General features: G+C 39.2%; 1 protein-coding gene across 1 annotated transcript in view; it reads right to left on the bottom strand.

Moving 5' to 3' along the window:
* Nucleotides 1–1,965: 1,965 nt before the first annotated feature.
* Nucleotides 1,966–19,954, bottom strand: part of LOC306770876 (cullin-1) — a 45,339-nt gene continuing 27,350 nt past the window's right edge. Inside the window, exons 13-22 of the mRNA XM_079259886.1 lie at nucleotides 19,658–19,789; nucleotides 19,419–19,536; nucleotides 18,290–18,366; nucleotides 15,686–15,804; nucleotides 15,356–15,461; nucleotides 15,218–15,265; nucleotides 14,968–15,050; nucleotides 14,562–14,667; nucleotides 14,244–14,357; nucleotides 1,966–2,738 (exon numbers count right to left, since the gene is read on the bottom strand). Coding sequence (XP_079116012.1) covers nucleotides 2,658–2,738; nucleotides 14,244–14,357; nucleotides 14,562–14,667; nucleotides 14,968–15,050; nucleotides 15,218–15,265; nucleotides 15,356–15,461; nucleotides 15,686–15,804; nucleotides 18,290–18,366; nucleotides 19,419–19,536; nucleotides 19,658–19,789 — 984 coding nt within the window. The 3' untranslated portion in view covers nucleotides 1,966–2,657. The remainder of the gene's footprint in view (nucleotides 2,739–14,243; nucleotides 14,358–14,561; nucleotides 14,668–14,967; nucleotides 15,051–15,217; nucleotides 15,266–15,355; nucleotides 15,462–15,685; nucleotides 15,805–18,289; nucleotides 18,367–19,418; nucleotides 19,537–19,657; nucleotides 19,790–19,954) is intronic.

Raw genomic sequence — 19,954 nt, 5'->3', positions numbered from 1 at the left:
AGAACTTTAATGGAAGTTGGATCTGTTTAATGGAAACAAGGTGTGTTGGAGGAGGGACACATGGGAAAACCTGCAGGACCGGCTTTGGACACCCCTCCTGTAAGCAGTCGCAGCTCTTAATGTACTGAGTTTTCCTGTTTGTGTAGGACGACATGAATCCAAATAAATTTTTAGATTTTACCTGAATAAATTATTTAATCCAAATAAGTTTTTAGATTAGATTTAATACAAATTATTTTTAGATTATTTTATCTGAATAAATTATTTAATCCAAATAAATTATTTTTAGATTAGATTTAATACAAATTATTTTTAATTATTTTACCTGAATAAATTATTTAATCCAAATAAGTTTTTAGATTAGATTTAATACAAATTTTTAGATTTTACCTGAATAAATTATTTAATCCAAATAAATTTTTAGATTATTTTACCTGAATAAATTATTTAATCCTAATAAATTATTTTTAGATTTAATACAAATACATTTTTAGATTATTTAATACAAATAGTTTTTAATTATATCTGAATAAATTCTTATTTTACCTGAATTATTTTTAGATTATTTAAAACAAATAGTTTTTAATTATATCTGAATAAATTCTTATTTTACCTGAATAAATTATTTTTAGATTATTTAATCCAATTAATTATTTTCAGATTTAATCCAAATAAATTGTTTTCAGATTATTTAACCTGAATAAATTATTTTTAGATTATTTAAGATGACTGAACGATCCAATGAACAGCAGTTAAAACCACTTGGGACATTTACACACCCACTGGTAGAAATGGTTCAGACAAACCATTTAAAACAAATCCATCACGGTCGCTGCACATTTACCAGGACCTTAAAGGGTTAAACGCATCTCACAATTTCTCAGTTCCCCAAACTGGGACCCTCAATAAAACCCACAAAATGTTGTGATGGAGTTGAACATCCGACCTGTTGGCGCAGCACGGAGCGTTTAGGCCGAGTTGTACCGTTTAAATCGATGCAACTGGAGTATGAACACGTTCCCGCCAAGCTCCTTTTAATACACACCACCCGGTGTGTGTTACATCACGCCTGGCATTACGGCAGAACTCTCAAACTAAAATGTGTTCGAGTCAGAAGCTGTGGTCAATTCTAGAAATGGACTTTTAGACTTTTTTTTTCTTCTTTTAACCCTCTTGGTTTCATTAAGTCCTGCAGTCGTGGCATCTTGTGTGTTTAAAGGCTCTTACACACCAACAAACACACACAAGCTCTCCCATCTGAGTGTCCTTACCATCAGCGTCTCCCTAGAAACGACCACTGAAACACACCAAAGGGCCAGGAAACATCTTCATCCGTAGGAGAAGATGCTGATAAGTAAGGGGAGGGGGATCAAATCAAAAAACTGAACATCAGGATTTTTGGCTTAATTTTAAAAATCAATTTTTTTTTATCCCGAATAAAAAAATAATCCATTATAACTGTCATTTTTATTGTTTTTATTTATCTTTACGTTTTTTCTTGGGCATTATAGCAGCAGAATGATGGTCTGGTTACTGGGTTGGTTTTTCCTCCCTGAGACATGACGAGCAAAAACAAAGTTTTGTACATTTTTGTTTTTAATCTACGAGAATTGCAATTTAAATCGAATAGGCGTCTAAATAAATCAGGACTGAATAGCTACAAAAGCATATTGTCACAGCGCGAGTGATCAGCATTCAGAGAGCTGGAAGAAGCAGTTTGTTTTTAACTTTTAGGTTATGGTGGAGTTTGAAGATATGATGGGAGAACTGGAAGCAGCTGGTCCAAGTTTGGGGTGGGATGCTGCACAAACTGCAGAGTGAAAAAGTTCCAACTCTGAATCTTAATATTTACATGAAGGGAGTTGTGACGTTGGTTACACTGGTTGTGAGAAGACTGATCTTTATGGTGTTACTGGTTGAAGCGACGTCTGACCACAGAGAAAACAAACTGGACGGAGGCGAATGTAGAGAAATCTTTCCTTGTTTTTATTTATCACACATTTAGAAAATGAACCACACTATACAAATGTCCACCGTTCAGTGATGAAACAGGCCTCCTGCGTGAACCCGACCTCAAACCAAACCCGACAACTTCCGCAGAAAACGCAGCCTCGAAACTCACCACCTCTGGTTCAGTGGCAGCGTTGATCGACCCTCCTTTGGTGGACTGCGTCGGCTGCCCAGTGACTCGACTGGTATTTTTGCTTTGTCATCTTTTCCGTGGTCACTGTTGCAGGTAGGCAGTAGCATGCAGAAACCTTTGGATGCGGCTCTCCTCTGATTGGCTGTAGACTAATTCATTATGTTTGCACTATGCAGAGAAGGGTTTGTTTATTCCTCTTAGAGTCTGTTGTTATTTACAATATGACAAGGATGTGGGCTTCAGTTGTACAGAAGGGACGGGACGAGCGAGCATGTAGTCGGGGTCTCCCCGCCTCAGCAGGAGGGGCGTTTGTTCCTTCATCGTTGCAGACAGAAAGTCCTCACCCTCCTCCTCCGGGCGCCGCTTTGATGTCATCTGGTTGCGGTCACGTGGCCGCCGCTCGGAGCGATCCACACTTTATTACTCAGACATAAAATTAAAAGGAAGAAGATTACAAATAAAAATAAACTGAGGAGAGCCGGTGAGCGGGCAGATGTGTGGGGGGCGGCGGCGTTCAGGCCAGGTAGCTGTACGTGTCCTTTTCGCCATCCACTCGCTCCAGGTACTCCTTCTCTATCAGGATGTCGATACATTTCTGTCCACAAGGGGGAGACAAAACCCAAACCATCAGCACCGGGATCTGAAACCGTCCCAGATGTTCTGACCAGTTTCAGTTCGACACAACGACTGGAAAACAACCATAGTAAACAACTGGAAAACAACCATAGTAAACAACTGGAAAACAACCATGGTAAACAACTGGGAAAAAACTGGAAAACAACCATAGTAAACAACTGGAAAAAAACCAAAGTAAAAAAACTGGGAAATAACTGGGAAACAACCATGGTAAACAACTTGGAAATAACTGGGAAAAAACTGGAAAACAACCAAAGTAAACAACTGGGAAAACACTGGAAAACAACCATAGTAAACAACTGGGAAACAACTGGAAAACAACCATAGTAAACAACTGGGAAACAACTGGAAAACAACCATAGTAAACAACTGGGAAATAACTGGGAAACAACAGGAAAAAAACCATAGTAAACAACTGGAAAACAACCATAGTAAACAACTGGGAAATAACTGGGAAACAACCATGGTAAAAAACGGGGAAACAACTGGGAAACAACAGGAAAACAACCATAGTAAACAACTGGGAAATAACTGGGAAACAACTGGAAAACAACCATAGTAAACAACTGGGAAACAACAGAAAAACAACCATAGTAAACAACTGGGAAAAAACTGGAAAACAACCATAGTAAACAACTGGGAAATAACTGGGAAACAACTGGAAAACAACCATAGTAAACCACTGGGAAATAACTGGGAAAAAACTGGAAAACAACCATAGTAAACAACTGGGAAACAACAGGAAAACAACCATAGTAAACAACTGGGAAATAACTGGGAAACAACCATGGTAAACAACGGGGAAACAACTGGGAAACAACTGGAAAACAACCATAGTAAACAACTGGGAAACAACTGGAAAACAACCATAGTAAACAACTTGGAAATAACTGGGAAAAAACTGGAAAACAACCATAGTAAACAACTGGGAAATAACAGGAAAACAACCATAGTAAACAACTGGGAAAACACTGGAAAACAACCATAGTAAACAACTTGGAAATAACTGGGAAAAAACTGGAAAACAACCATAGTAAACAACTGGGAAACAACAGGAAAACAACCATAGTAAACAACTGGGAAACAACAGGAAAACAACCATAGTAAACAACTGGGAAATAACTGGGAAACAACCATGGTAAACAACTGGGAAATAACTGGGAAACAACAGGAAAACAACCATAGTAAACAACTGGGAAATAACTGGGAAACAACAGGAAAACAACCATAGTAAACAACTGGGAAATAACTGGGAAACAACCATGGTAAACAACTGGGAAATAACTGGGAAACAACTGGAAAACAACCATAGTAAACAACTGGGAAACAACTGGGAAAAAACTGGAAAACAACCATAGTAAACAACTGGGAAACAACAGGAAAACAACCATAGTAAACAACTGGAGAACAACCATAGTAAACAACTGGGAAATAACTGGGAAACAACTGGAAAACAACCATAGTAAACAACTGGGAAACAACAGGAAAACAACCATAGTAAACAACTGGGAAACAACTGGAAAACAACCATAGTAAACAACTGGGAAACAACTGGAAAATGACCATAGTAAACAACTGAGAAACAACTGGAAAACAACCATAGTAAACAACTGGAAAACAACCATAGTAAACAACTGGGAAATAACTGGGAAACAACTGGAAAACAACCATAGTAAACAACTGGGAAATAACTGGGAAACAACCATGGTAAACAACTGGGAAATAACAGGGAAACAACTGGAAAACAACCATAGTAAACAACTGGGAAATAACTGGGAAACAACTGGAAAACAACCATAGTAAACAACTGGGAAATAACTGGGAAACAACCATGGTAAACAACTGGGAAATAACTGGGAAACAACTGGAAAACAACCATAGTAAACAACTGGGAAACAACAGGAAAACAACCATAGTAAACAACTGGAAAACAACCATAGTAAACAACTGGGAAATAACTGGGAAACAACCATGGTAAACAACTGGGAAATAACTGGGAAAATACTGGAAAACAACCATAGTAAACAACTGGGAAATAACTGGGAAACAACTGGAAAACAACCATAGTAAACAACTGGGAAATAACTGGGAAACAACCATGGTAAACAACTGGGAAATAACTGGGAAACAACTGGAAAACAACCATAGTAAACAACTGGGAAATAACTGGGAAATAACTGGGAAACAACCATGGTAAACAACTTGGAAATAACTGGGAAAAAACTGGAAAACAACCATAGTAAACAACTGGGAAATAACTGGGAAACGACAGGAAAACAACCATAGTAAACAACTGGGAAACAACTGGAAAACAACCATAGTAAACAACTTGGAAATAACTGGGAAAAAACTGGAAAACAACCATAGTAAACAACTGGGAAACAACAGGAAAACAACCATAGTAAACAACTTGGAAATAACTGGGAAATAACAGGAAAACAACCATAGTAAACAACTGGGAAACAACAGGAAAACAACCATAGTGAACAACTGGGAAATAACTGGGAAACAACCATGGTAAACAACTGGGAAATAACTGGGAAACAACCATAGTAAACAACTGGGAAATAACTGGGAAACAACTGGAAAACAACCATAGTAAACAACTGGGAAACAACAGGAAAACAACCATAGTAAACAACTGGGAAACAACTGGAAAACAACCATAGTAAACCACTGGGAAATAACTGGGAAAAAACTGGAAAACAACCATAGTAAACAACTGGGAAACAACAGGAAAACAACCATAGTAAACAACTGGGAAACAACTGGGAAACAACCATGGTAAACAACTGGGAAATAACTGGGAAACAACTGGAAAACAACCATAGTAAACAACTGGGAAATAACAGGGAAACAACTGGAAAACAACCATAGTAAACAACTGGGAAATAACTGGGAAACAACCATGGTAAACAACTGGGAAATAACTGGGAAACAACTGGAAAACAACCATAGTAAACAACTGGGAAATAACTGGGAAACAACTGGAAAACAACCATAGTAAACAACTGGGAAATAACTGGGAAACAACTGGAAAACAACCATAGTAAACAACTGGGAAATAACTGGGAAACAACCATAGTAAACAACTGGAAAACAACCAAAGTAAAAAAACTGGGAAATAACTGGGAAACAACCATGGTAAACAACTTGGAAATAACTGGGAAAAAACTGGAAAACAACCAAAGTAAACAACTGGGAAAACACTGGAAAACAACCATAGTAAACAACTGGGAAACAACTGGAAAACAACCATAGTGAACAACTGGGAAACAACTGGAAAACAACCATAGTAAACAACTGGGAAATAACTGGGAAACAACAGGAAAAAAACCATAGTAAACAACTGGAAAACAACCATAGTAAACAACTGGGAAATAACTGGGAAACAACCATGGTAAAAAACGGGGAAACAACTGGGAAACAACAGGAAAACAACCATAGTAAACAACTGGGAAATAACTGGGAAACAACTGGAAAACAACCATAGTAAACAACTGGGAAACAACAGGAAAACAACCATAGTAAACAACTGGGAAAAAACTGGAAAACAACCATAGTAAACAACTGGGAAATAACTGGGAAACAACTGGAAAACAACCATAGTAAACCACTGGGAAATAACTGGGAAAAAACTGGAAAACAACCATAGTAAACAACTGGGAAACAACAGGAAAACAACCATAGTAAACAACTGGGAAATAACTGGGAAACAACCATGGTAAACAACGGGGAAACAACTGGGAAACAACTGGAAAACAACCATAGTAAACAACTGGGAAACAACTGGAAAACAACCATAGTAAACAACTTGGAAATAACTGGGAAAAAACTGGAAAACAACCATAGTAAACAACTGGGAAATAACAGGAAAACAACCATAGTAAACAACTGGGAAAACACTGGAAAACAACCATAGTAAACAACTTGGAAATAACTGGGAAAAAACTGGAAAACAACCATAGTAAACAACTGGGAAACAACAGGAAAACAACCATAGTAAACAACTGGGAAACAACAGGAAAACAACCATAGTAAACAACTGGGAAATAACTGGGAAACAACCATGGTAAACAACTGGGAAATAACTGGGAAACAACAGGAAAACAACCATAGTAAACAACTGGGAAATAACTGGGAAACAACAGGAAAACAACCATAGTAAACAACTGGGAAATAACTGGGAAACAACCATGGTAAACAACTGGGAAATAACTGGGAAACAACTGGAAAACAACCATAGTAAACAACTGGAGAACAACCATAGTAAACAACTGGGAAATAACTGGGAAACAACTGGAAAACAACCATAGTAAACAACTGGGAAACAACAGGAAAACAACCATAGTAAACAACTGGGAAACAACTGGAAAACAACCATAGTAAACAACTGGGAAACAACTGGAAAATGACCATAGTAAACAACTGAGAAACAACTGGAAAACAACCATAGTAAACAACTGGAAAACAACCATAGTAAACAACTGGGAAATAACTGGGAAACAACTGGAAAACAACCATAGTAAACAACTGGGAAATAACTGGGAAACAACCATGGTAAACAACTGGGAAATAACAGGGAAACAACTGGAAAACAACCATAGTAAACAACTGGGAAATAACTGGGAAACAACTGGAAAACAACCATAGTAAACAACTGGGAAATAACTGGGAAACAACCATGGTAAACAACTGGGAAATAACTGGGAAACAACTGGAAAACAACCATAGTAAACAACTGGGAAACAACAGGAAAACAACCATAGTAAACAACTGGAAAACAACCATAGTAAACAACTGGGAAATAACTGGGAAACAACCATGGTAAACAACTGGGAAATAACTGGGAAAATACTGGAAAACAACCATAGTAAACAACTGGGAAATAACTGGGAAACAACTGGAAAACAACCATAGTAAACAACTGGGAAATAACTGGGAAACAACCATGGTAAACAACTGGGAAATAACTGGGAAACAACTGGAAAACAACCATAGTAAACAACTGGGAAATAACTGGGAAATAACTGGGAAACAACCATGGTAAACAACTTGGAAATAACTGGGAAAAAACTGGAAAACAACCATAGTAAACAACTGGGAAATAACTGGGAAACGACAGGAAAACAACCATAGTAAACAACTGGGAAACAACTGGAAAACAACCATAGTAAACAACTTGGAAATAACTGGGAAAAAACTGGAAAACAACCATAGTAAACAACTGGGAAACAACAGGAAAACAACCATAGTAAACAACTTGGAAATAACTGGGAAATAACAGGAAAACAACCATAGTAAACAACTGGGAAACAACAGGAAAACAACCATAGTGAACAACTGGGAAATAACTGGGAAACAACCATGGTAAACAACTGGGAAATAACTGGGAAACAACCATAGTAAACCACTGGGAAATAACTGGGAAAAAACTGGAAAACAACCATAGTAAACAACTGGGAAACAACAGGAAAACAACCATAGTAAACAACTGGGAAACAACTGGAAAACAACCATGGTAAACAACTGGGAAATAACTGGGAAACAACTGGAAAACAACCATAGTAAACAACTGGGAAATAACAGGGAAACAACTGGAAAACAACCATAGTAAACAACTGGGAAATAACTGGGAAACAACCATGGTAAACAACTGGGAAATAACTGGGAAACAACTGGAAAACAACCATAGTAAACAACTGGGAAATAACTGGGAAACAACTGGAAAACAACCATAGTAAACAACTGGGAAATAACTGGGAAACAACCATGGTAAACAACTGGGAAATAACTGGGAAACAACTGGAAAACAACCATAGTAAACAACTGGGAAATAACTGGGAAATAACTGGGAAACAACCATGGTAAACAACTTGGAAATAACTGGGAAACAACTGGAAAACAACCATAGTAAACAACTGGGAAACAACTGGAAAACAACCATAGTAAACAACTGGGAAACAACAGGAAAACAACCATAGTAAACAACTGGGAAACAAAAGGAAAACAACCATAGTAAACAACTGGGAAACAACTGGAAAACAACCATAGTAAACAACTGGGAAATAACTGGGAAACAACTGGAAAACAACCATAGTAAACAACTGGGAAATAACTGGGAAACAACTGGAAAACAACCATAGTAAACAACTGGGAAATAACTGGGAAACAACCATGGTAAACAACTGGGAAATAACTGGGAAACAACTGGAAAACAACCATAGTAAACAACTGGGAAATAACTGGGAAACAACTGGAAAACAACCATAGTAAACAACTGGGAAATAACTGGGAAATAACTGGGAAACAACCATGGTAAACAACTTGGAAATAACTGGGAAAAAAACTGGAAAACAACCATAGTAAACAACTGGGAAATAACTGGGAAACAACAGGAAAACAACCATAGTAAACAACTGGGAAACAACTGGAAAACAACCATAGTAAACAACTGGGAAACAACTGGAAAACAACCATGGTAAACAACTGGGAAATAACTGGGAAACAACTGGAAAACAACCATAGTAAACAACTGGGAAATAACTGGGAAACAACCATGGTAAACAACTTGGAAATAACTGGGAAACAACTGGAAAACAACCATAGTAAACAACTGGGAAACAACAGGAAAACAACCATAGTAAACAACCATAGTAAACAACTGGGAAAAAACAGGAAAACAACCATAGTAAACAACTGGGAAACAACAGGAAAACAACCATAGTAAACAACTGGGAAACAACCATGGTAAACAACTGGGAAAAAACTGGAAAACAACCACAGTAAACAACTGGGAAATAACTGGGAAACAACTGGAAAACAACCATAGTAAACAACTGGGAAATAACTGGGAAAAAACTGGAAAACAACCATAGTAAACAACTGGGAAATAACTGGGAAACAACCATGGTAAACAACTGGGAAATAACTGGGAAACAACTGGAAAACAACCATAGTAAACAACTGGGAAATAACTGGGAAACAACCATGGTAAACAACTTCGAAATAACTGGGAAAAAACTGGAAAACAACCATAGTAAACAACTGGGAAACAACTGGAAAACAACCATAGTAAACAACTGGGAAACAACTGGAAAACAACCATGGTAAACAACCATAGTAAACAACTGGGAAACAACAGGAAAACAACCATAGTAAACAACTGGGAAACAACTGGAAAACAACCATAGTAAACCACTGGGAAACAACTGGGAAAAAACTGGAAAACAACCATAGTAAACAACTGGGAAACAACAGGAAAACAACCATAGTAAACAACTGGGAAACAACTGGAAAACAACCATGGTAAACAACTGGGAAATAACTGGGAAACAACTGGAAAACAACCATAGTAAACAACTGGGAAATAACTGGGAAACAACTGGAAAACAACCATAGTAAACAACTGGGAAATAACTGGGAAACAACCATGGTAAACAACTGGGAAATAACTGGGAAACAACTGGAAAACAACCATAGTAAACAACTGGGAAATAACTGGGAAACAACTGGAAAACAACCATAGTAAACAACTGGGAAATAACTGGGAAACAACCATGGTAAACAACTGGGAAATAACTGGGAAACAACTGGAAAACAACCATAGTAAACAACTGGGAAATAACTGGGAAACAACCATGGTAAACAACTTGGAAATAACTGGGAAAAAACTGGAAAACAACCATAGTAAACAACTGGGAAATAACTGGGAAACAACTGGAAAACAACCATAGTAAACAACTGGGAAACAACTGGAAAACAACCATAGTAAACAACTGGGAAACAACAGGAAAACAACCATAGTAAACAACTGGGAAACAACTGGAAAACAACCATAGTAAACAACTGGGAAATAACTGGGAAACAACTGGAAAACAACCATAGTAAACAACTGGGAAATAACTGGGAAACAACTGGAAAACAACCATAGTAAACAACTGGGAAATAACTGGGAAACAACCATGGTAAACAACTGGGAAATAACTGGGAAACAACTGGAAAACAACCATAGTAAACAACTGGGAAATAACTGGGAAACAACTGGAAAACAATCATAGTAAACAACTGGGAAACAACAGGAAAACAACCATAGTAAACAACTGGGAAACAACAGGAAAACAACCATAGTAAACAACTGGGAAATAACTGGGAAACAACTGGAAAACAACCATAGTAAACAACTGGGAAATAACTGGGAAATAACTGGGAAACAACCATGGTAAACAACTTGGAAATAACTGGGAAAAAACTGGAAAACAACCATAGTAAACAACTGGGAAATAACTGGGAAACAACAGGAAAACAACCATAGTAAACAACTGGGAAACAACTGGAAAACAACCATAGTAAACAACTGGGAAACAACTGGAAAACAACCATGGTAAACAACTGGGAAATAACTGGGAAACAACTGGAAAACAACCATAGTAAACAACTGGGAAATAACTGGGAAACAACCATGGTAAACAACTTGGAAATAACTGGGAAACAACTGGAAAACAACCATAGTAAACACCTGGGAAACAACTGGAAAACAACCATAGTAAACAACTGGAAAACAACCATAGTAAACAACTGGGAAATAACTGGGAAACGACAGGAAAACAACCATAGTAAACAACCATAGTAAACAACTGGGAAACAACAGGAAAACAACCATAGTAAACAACTGGGAAACAACAGGAAAACAACCATAGTAAACAACTGGGAAACAACCATGGTAAACAACTGGGAAAAAACTGGAAAACAACCACAGTAAACAACTGGGAAATAACTGGGAAACAACTGGAAAACAACCATAGTAAACAACTGGGAAATAACTGGGAAAAAACTGGAAAACAACCATAGTAAACAACTGGGAAATAACTGGGAAACAACCATGGTAAACAACTGGGAAATAACTGGGAAACAACTGGAAAACAACCATAGTAAACAACTGGGAAATAACTGGGAAACAACCATGGTAAACAACTTCGAAATAACTGGGAAAAAACTGGAAAACAACCATAGTAAACAACTGGGAAATAACTGGGAAACAACAGGAAAACAACCATAGTAAACAACTGGGAAACAACTGGAAAACAACCATAGTAAACAACTGGGAAACAACTGGAAAACAACCATGGTAAACAACTGGGAAATAACTGGGAAACGACAGGAAAACAACCATAGTAAACAACCATAGTAAACAACTGGGAAATAACTGGGAAACAACAGGAAAACAACCATAGTAAACAACTGGGAAACAACTGGAAAACAACCATAGTAAACAACTGGGAAACAACAGGAAAACAACCATAGTAAACAACTGGGAAATAACTGGGAAACAACCATGGTAAACAACTGGGAAATAACTGGGAAAAAACTGGAAAACAACCATAGTAAACAACTGGGAAATAACTGGGAAACAACCATGGTAAACAACTGGGAAATAACTGGGAAACAACTGGAAAACAACCATAGTAAACAACTGGGAAACAACAGGAAAACAACCATAGTAAACAACTGGGAAACAACTGGAAAACAACCATAGTAAACAACTGGGAAACAACAGGAAAACAACCATAGTAAACAACTGGGAAATAACTGGGAAACAACCATGGTAAACAACTGGGAAATAACTGGGAAACGACCATGGTAAACAACTGGGAAATAACTGGGAAACAACTGGAAAACAACCATAGTAAACAACTGGGAAACAACAGGAAAACAACCATAGTAAACAACTGGGAAATAACTGGGAAACAACCATAGTAAACAACTGGGAAATAACTGGGAAACAACCATGGTAAACAACTGGGAAATAACTGGGAAACAACTGGAAAACAACCATAGTAAACAACTGGGAAATAACTGGGAAACAACAGGAAAACAACCATAATAAACAACTGGGAAACAACCATAGTAAACAACTGGAAAACAACCATAGTAAACAACTGGGAAATAACTGGGAAACAACTGGAAAACAACCATAGTAAACAACTGGGAAATAACTGGGAAACAACCATGGTAAACAACTGGGAAATAACTGGGAAACAACAGGAAAACAACCATAGTAAACAACTGGGAAATAACTGGGAAACAACTGGGAAACAACAGGAAAACAACCATAGTAAACAACTGGGAAACAACTGGAAATCCACCATCGTAAACAACTGGGAAATAACTGGGAAACAACTGGGAAACAACAGGAAAACAACCATAGTAAACAACTGGGAAATAACTGGGAAACAACTGGAAATCCACCATCGTAAACAACTGGGAAATAACTGGGAAACAACTGGGAAACAACAGGAAAACAACCATAGTAAACAACTGGGAAACAACTGGAAATCCACCATCGTAAACAACTGGAAAACAGCTGGAAAACAACCATAGTAAACAACTGACAGTAAATCCAAACACCAAACAGTCAAACATTATTAGCAACTTCTGAACCAGAAGCAAAACAAACAACAGAGAAAAGACTTTAGTTTTCACTGTAGAGTCGACTTTATGACTTTAAGACACAACGAACAGCTTGTTTAGATAAATGATATCATGGATGCTTAATGATCCCACCTGTTGGTAAACGTGGAGCGTATAAACGGTCAACTCTTCGTTAACCTGTTAGTCCAACACAGATATGTAGTAATCTCGACCACAGACTGAACAACTCCCATTATTTTCAGACCATCCGATGAATTACAAGCCTTTTGTTGGTAAAAACATTTTTTAGGGTTAAAATAACCCTAAAATGAAAACAGGAGGATAAAACAGGACCGCCGCTTTACACCACACGGTCCTGAAGAGTCTGTCCGGAAATCAGGTTTAAATAAAAGTCTGGAAAACCTGGACAGTAATCCAGATTAAGTCTTGGTGTGTACTGACGTGTGTACAAACACTTCAATAAAAACTGTCTGCAGTGTTTTGGTTTTTTTTTTTTTTAAACCTTTATTTATAGGCTAATTAAAACCATAAATTATTATGTTGATGATTATATATGATGATTGACTTGTCAAAACGTAGAATTTTAAATACAAAAATTGAATAAAAAGGTAATTTCTGATGTAATTTATCTCATTCTGAATTTGGAAGACTTTCAAAATAAAAGCCAACTTCATGATGAATTTGTTGATTTAAAAGCATTTCTTCGCAAGCTTCATCTTTCCACATCAGAAATCACAGGAATAAACTCCAAAAATCACACAAAATGATCAGATATTTGTGTGTGTGTGTGTGTGTGTGTGTGTGTGTGTGTGTGTGTGTGTGTGTGTGTGTGTGTGTAAACAACCCCGATGCAGACATGCACTGTTTTGTGTCTACGTATTTATCTGCTGCACACATTTTCCATTCATTCCACCATCTCAGGTTGGGCATTAATAGCTGAAAGTGGCCCTTTGAGGCCACCGTACTTTTGTATAACGACCTGTTATTGTGTTGATGCTTGGAGGTCGGTGTGGTACTGCAACGTGTGCGTTACCTTGATGACGGGGACTCTGGGTTTGAACCGGGACGACAGCTGGTTCAGGACCTCGGCCAGGAGCTGCTGGTGCTTCAGGACCTTCCTCATCTTCATGATCCTCACGATGGCCGCCTACAGAAGCACATGCATGACTTTACTTCACGCCACCTGCAGCATTTTCATACATTTTTACTGCGTTTTTACGGCACCAAGTTCAGTCTTATTTCATTCACATCAGAAAACTTCAGATCCAGAACAGACAACTGGTTTTAAACTGGTTTAAAACCATCAGCGCTGTATTTAAAACGAAACAAGGTCGACAGCGATTCTCCTCACCTGGATGAGGAGCTTTCTGTCCTCCTCAATGTTCTTGTGGGTGGTCTCCTGCTCCTGCTTCTGCTCCGTCTTCATGGGGACGTTGATGTTCACCCTCAGCTTCTTACTGCAGAGGACAGAAACCATGTTCCTCGTTACGGTCTGTCAGGCGGTCTGGGTCTGTCAGGCGGTCTGTCAGGCGGTCTGTCAGGCGGTCTGTCAGGCGGTCTGTCAGGCGGTCTGTCAGGCGGTCTGTCAGGCGGTCTGGGTCTGTCAGGCGGTCTGTCAGGCGGTCTGTCAGGCGGTCTGTCAGGCGGTCTGTCAGGTGGTCTGTCAGGCGGTCTGTCAGGCGGTCTGGGTCTGTCAGGCGGTCTGTCAGGCGGTCTGTCAGGGTGTGTTAAGCAGAAGTCACTCCGCCGTTTCTCACTTCTTGTATCCGAGGAAAAGCTTTACAACCGTGTCGGGTTTGAACTCCACCTCGTCCACATTGGCGTTCTCATCTTCTAAAACCTGCCGGGCAGAAAGTTCAGGTTAAACTCAGACCTCAACTCTTAAATATTTTCAGCCGGACACGTCCGGACACGTCGGTGTTTAATAGAAAACCACAGAACTTTTAGATTAAAGAATTAATTTACAGGATGAAGGAAAAGCTGATGTCAGTCGACAGTTTTACGCACCAGCAGCTTCGACTTTAACAAGATTTGCAGAACCTGAACCAGAATATCCTGGAAAAAACAGGAAGGAGAAAAGAGTGAGGAATGCACATGAAGTCCAGCGTTTCCAGCAGTAAAGCTGCAGGTTTGAGGGTTTCTTACAGTTTTGATCTGTGTGCTGTCGGTGAGCTGCTGCACGGTGTAGCTGTCCTCCGTGTTGTACTGCAGCAGGATGGCCATCTGGAAGGTGGAGGCCTGCAGCGTGTACCTGTTCACACCAACAAGGATTCAGCTACGTCTCCATCACAAAGGCGAGCCATGACTTCAGACATGTCACAGACATCCGGTACAGGATTTAGACTCTCAGGAACAACAGAACCCTCAGAGCCAACCTCTGACCCGAAGCCAAATAAACACGTAATGAGCGCTCATCCAGACACGCGACGCACGGACGGCGGTTTCAGCTGGAAAAGGTGAAGCCAGACTGCGTACCTGTTCTTGAAGCAGTTGGTGACCAGCTCGCCTTTGGACAGGTGATAGAGCCAAGTCAGCTTCCTGCCGCTGTGTCTGCTGGCGTAAAACGCTGTGAAGCGCTGATAGCTTCGCTCCAGCTGCGCACACACACACACACACACACACACACACACACACACACCATTCAGGGGGGGTGCACCATTCAGGAAATATATCTCTTAGGAATAAATAAATACGTGTAATAAAATAAAAGTTAGGGCTTTTGTCCCGATTCGATACAGATTTTTTGGTGCCAATTCCATTTAAATTGCGATTCTCACAATTCTTTGATATTGCAGATTTTTGTAGAATAAAAACAAAAAAATGTATAAAACTTTTTTTTGCTCGTCATTTTTCTTCATTTTAATGAAGGAAAAAAAAAAAAAGATTTTTTTAACACAAAAATTAGATTTTAAAATTGTTTTAAAAATGCAGATTTCTCGATTTGATTTTCCCACCTTTAATAAAAATACATAAAAAAGGTCCATATAAAGTATCAGTGTGATCAAATGAAATGGGATCTGGTTGGTTTTACGTCCTCAGTCCACCTGGACCACGTCACTAAAAAACTCTGAAGGAACATGACGTCTTCTCAAGAACACGGATCTGGTAAACCGTTTCCATCCATCCATCAATAGTAGGCGGTTCCACCCTTAACTATTTCCTGTGGCGGCCGGCAGCTTTCAGTCTTTCATGCAGCACGTTTCAGACCACAGCTCATCCAAGTACCATACTGGTATTTGTTTGATGGTTTTCTCCTCGTCCAGGCGCTCCCTCTACACTGATTATTAATGTAAAGTTCCCGTCAAATAAAGCCAAAAAACCCAAAACAATCATCAGAGTTCAGCCGGTTCACTCAGCCAGACTTGTGTTTATGAGGAAGAATCACTTTGACCAAATCACGTCTGGCTGCAGCGCATCAGGAGGTGATCTGTTGGAGGCAGATTCTTCCTGCTCACCAACACAGCTGAAACAGTTCAGCTGGTAATCTGCACTGGGAGGCATCGCTGTGAGCAACAAGCCCAGTTTGACTCCAGTACAATACAAACGTGTGGGAATATTTCATCTCCAGCCGATCTGTGAGAGAGTCTGAATTATTTTGCTGTATTTGGAGCAACATGTGAAGCCAGGAGCAGCTTCCCTTCCCCGCGACGCTGATCAGACTAAATAAATAAATGAACAAACAGACTTGTTTACTTGTGCTTTATAAACATGTCTGACTGAAAACTAAAATGTTTTCTAATGCTGAGTCGATGCTCTGACTGCAGGTCGGATATTAAAGAAAAAAATCTAATAATTCACCAACAGGATTAGAATCAATCTAATAATTTATTTACCGCTCCTGAATGTTTACAAGTCAGATTCGGAATATTGTTTATTTTCATCATAACAAGAAGAATAAATTAAACTAAAAGATATGAAACTGAAGAGAAAAGCAGCCGGTGAATGAAACAGCATTTATAAAACAGCTAATAACAATAAAACCAATGAAAAGAAGCAAACACAAAACGACATTGTGAGTCAGCTGAACTCGTTTCCTCCACATCTAAACACAGTACGTTTTATTTTTACTTAGAACAGCCGGTTTGTTCTTTTATTTCAATAAATAAAACTTTTCCACTGATCTTTAGATTTCAGTTTGGCCTTTTTGGTTGTTTTTAAGTCAATCAATCATGCCAATCAAGATTGTTGATCGATTAGTCATGACCTCACGGTGACATCAACAACACTGAAATGAACTGAAATTCACCTCCAGAGGGAAACTGAACAACATGAGCCTAACGATGGGTTAGTTTCCCACAGTTTACTTTTTCTGCTTTAAACGGCACCACGTGCAACGACGAATCACACACATCCAAGCAAAAAACTGTCAACGATCAAATAAAAAAAAAAAGAAAAGAAAAAAAAGCTGTTGACCGCTGTTTTCACTAATCAATTATTCAGTCAGTCATGCACGTCCCTTCTTCGGACCCTTCGGATGACTACGTACAGTTGTCCTCATATTTATTCATACCCTTTCATTTAAGAAGGAAAAAACAGCTGCCTGTAAAATAAGCTGAAATTAACTAAAGTAATAATAATTAAAGATTTTATGAAAATCATTACATTATTTTCTAATTCTGGTTCAATAGAAATATGTTTTTGAAAAAGCAAACAAATAAGATCATTTATTACATATTCCATCAGTCATAAAGTAATATTTAGTTGAACAATCCTTTCATGTTTCCGCTCCAGTCAGGTGTTTTCTGTTCCTCTCAGTCAGACTTCTGCACCTGTTGACAGGTATTTTGTCCCACTGTTCAACAGAAAAGTTCTCTAATTTGTCCAGGACACATTTGTTTGTTTGTTTGTTTACTTTCTTCAACTCAAATAAATAAAAAAAACAGTGACAGTTTTTGCAAATTTTTTTTAGTTATTGTTCCTTTTTTAAGTCTCCAGTTATTTGAGTGACTGTTGTAAATTCAGCCTTTTCTTTAATGAAAGGGGATGAATACATATGAGCACAACTGTAGGTTCAACGTGAGTTTAGATGCTGCAGAAGCTGCTCTGCAGTGACAGGTGTGTGTGTGTGTGTTGGGTTACCTCAGACGGCAGAGCGAAGGTACAGGACTGCTGGAACGGCCACGAACCGGAGCTCAGAACCTGGATGCTGAAGTCCACTAGGATGCAGAAAACAAATCTATGTCAGTGTGTGAGCCGAGACACACACACACACACACACACACACACAATAATCATACAAAGAGCTAAAAATACACAAAACACTAACTTCATTGGCTACATTGTGATGAAAACAATAATCCTCATGAGGTCATGTCGTTTCTTCTGTTGTGACGAACAACTGGTAATAAAGTTTGTTCAAATGGTTCGGTAAACTGGGATCAGGCAGCTTCCTGGGAGGATCCGTCACCCTGAACTTTCCTCTTTGATCTGATCCATGTGAGTTAACGTCACACAGGCAGTGTGTGTGTGTGTGTGTGTAACGAACCAGTGGCTGATCTCAGATCCTCTGCAAATTACCAGCAGATTCAGATCCAGCATCGCCTCGGAGGCAACAATACACACGGCGTCCTGCTGTCACATGACTCATGCCATGCGGCGCCTCAAGCAGACACGGGGGGTGTCACGATGCAGCCCACATCTCACCACACACACACACACACACACACACACAACACGTTGTGGTGATGTTTTATTAACCAGTAAGTTGAAGAGTGTTTTGATGGGAACCAGTGCAGCAGCAGGTGGCGGAGTTGGAACTTCTACTGGGATTATCTGTATCCTAGAATGATTTATTCACTTCACCGTTAAGTTTGCAGCCACATGGAGGAACGAGGTGAAAGTCCTGGTCCGGTCTAACGACACGGTTCTGCAGCACGGAGAGCATTTACCTGAATCATTACTATCTTCCAGAACAAGTTAAAAAACCTGCATGTCAGCCAGCTGCTGTCGCCGTGCGGTGACGACAGATAGAGCAGCGTGTTTTCTGAAGTGTGATCAATAAGTTGTCCTTCCTTTTCCTCTCGACTGTAATATTTCTGACTTTTCACGCAGCTTTAAGTTCAAAGGAAAAACTCTGATCCAGGTTGCTTCAGCAGTTACATAAAAACAAGTCCTGCTACTCTTTTAAGCTACTTACAGAAGAGTACGTGTGTGTGTGTGTGTGTCTGTGTGTGTGTGTGTGTCTGTGTGTGTGTGTGTGTTCTCTCACAGTCCAGAGGCTCTGAGTTGGTCAGGTGTTTCTTAAACTGCTCGTTCAGGTCTTTACTGACTCCGATGTCCTGGAACATCCGCTGCAGTTTGGACGTGTACTCGAAGCCGCACGCTTGCTGCAGGAGTAAAAAGGAAATGAAAACAAGGCGCAGCTGGACTCTAACAACGGGCTTCGTGTGGCAGTTTACTGACATCAGGCGGCCATGTTTACACACCAAACCCTGCTGCTAAACAGACCTTGAGTTTGGAGATCATGCTGGCCTCGGCGTCGTCGCTGGCACTGTTCTGGTGGACCAGACGTTTGGCTAGCATCTTGGCATAAAACTTCTGGAAAACATCCTTGTCCTCGATGTATTTGAAAACAACCATCTGGAAGAGGAGAGAACACGTTTATACGCTGATATATTTGATCAAGATGTTTACAGATTAACATGTTAGCTTGAGTTTAAATAAAGGGCGGTTCTCTGTTTACGAACGAGTTCCGTTCCTACCGCTGCGATGTAACCTGAAATACCGCGAGTCGGATTTTTATCC

This window comes from Telmatherina bonti (assembly GCF_933228915.1).
Source record: "Telmatherina bonti genome assembly, chromosome: 20".
Taxonomy (NCBI): Eukaryota; Metazoa; Chordata; class Actinopteri; order Atheriniformes; family Telmatherinidae; genus Telmatherina; species Telmatherina bonti.
This window is presented reverse-complemented; position numbering and strand designations above follow the sequence as displayed.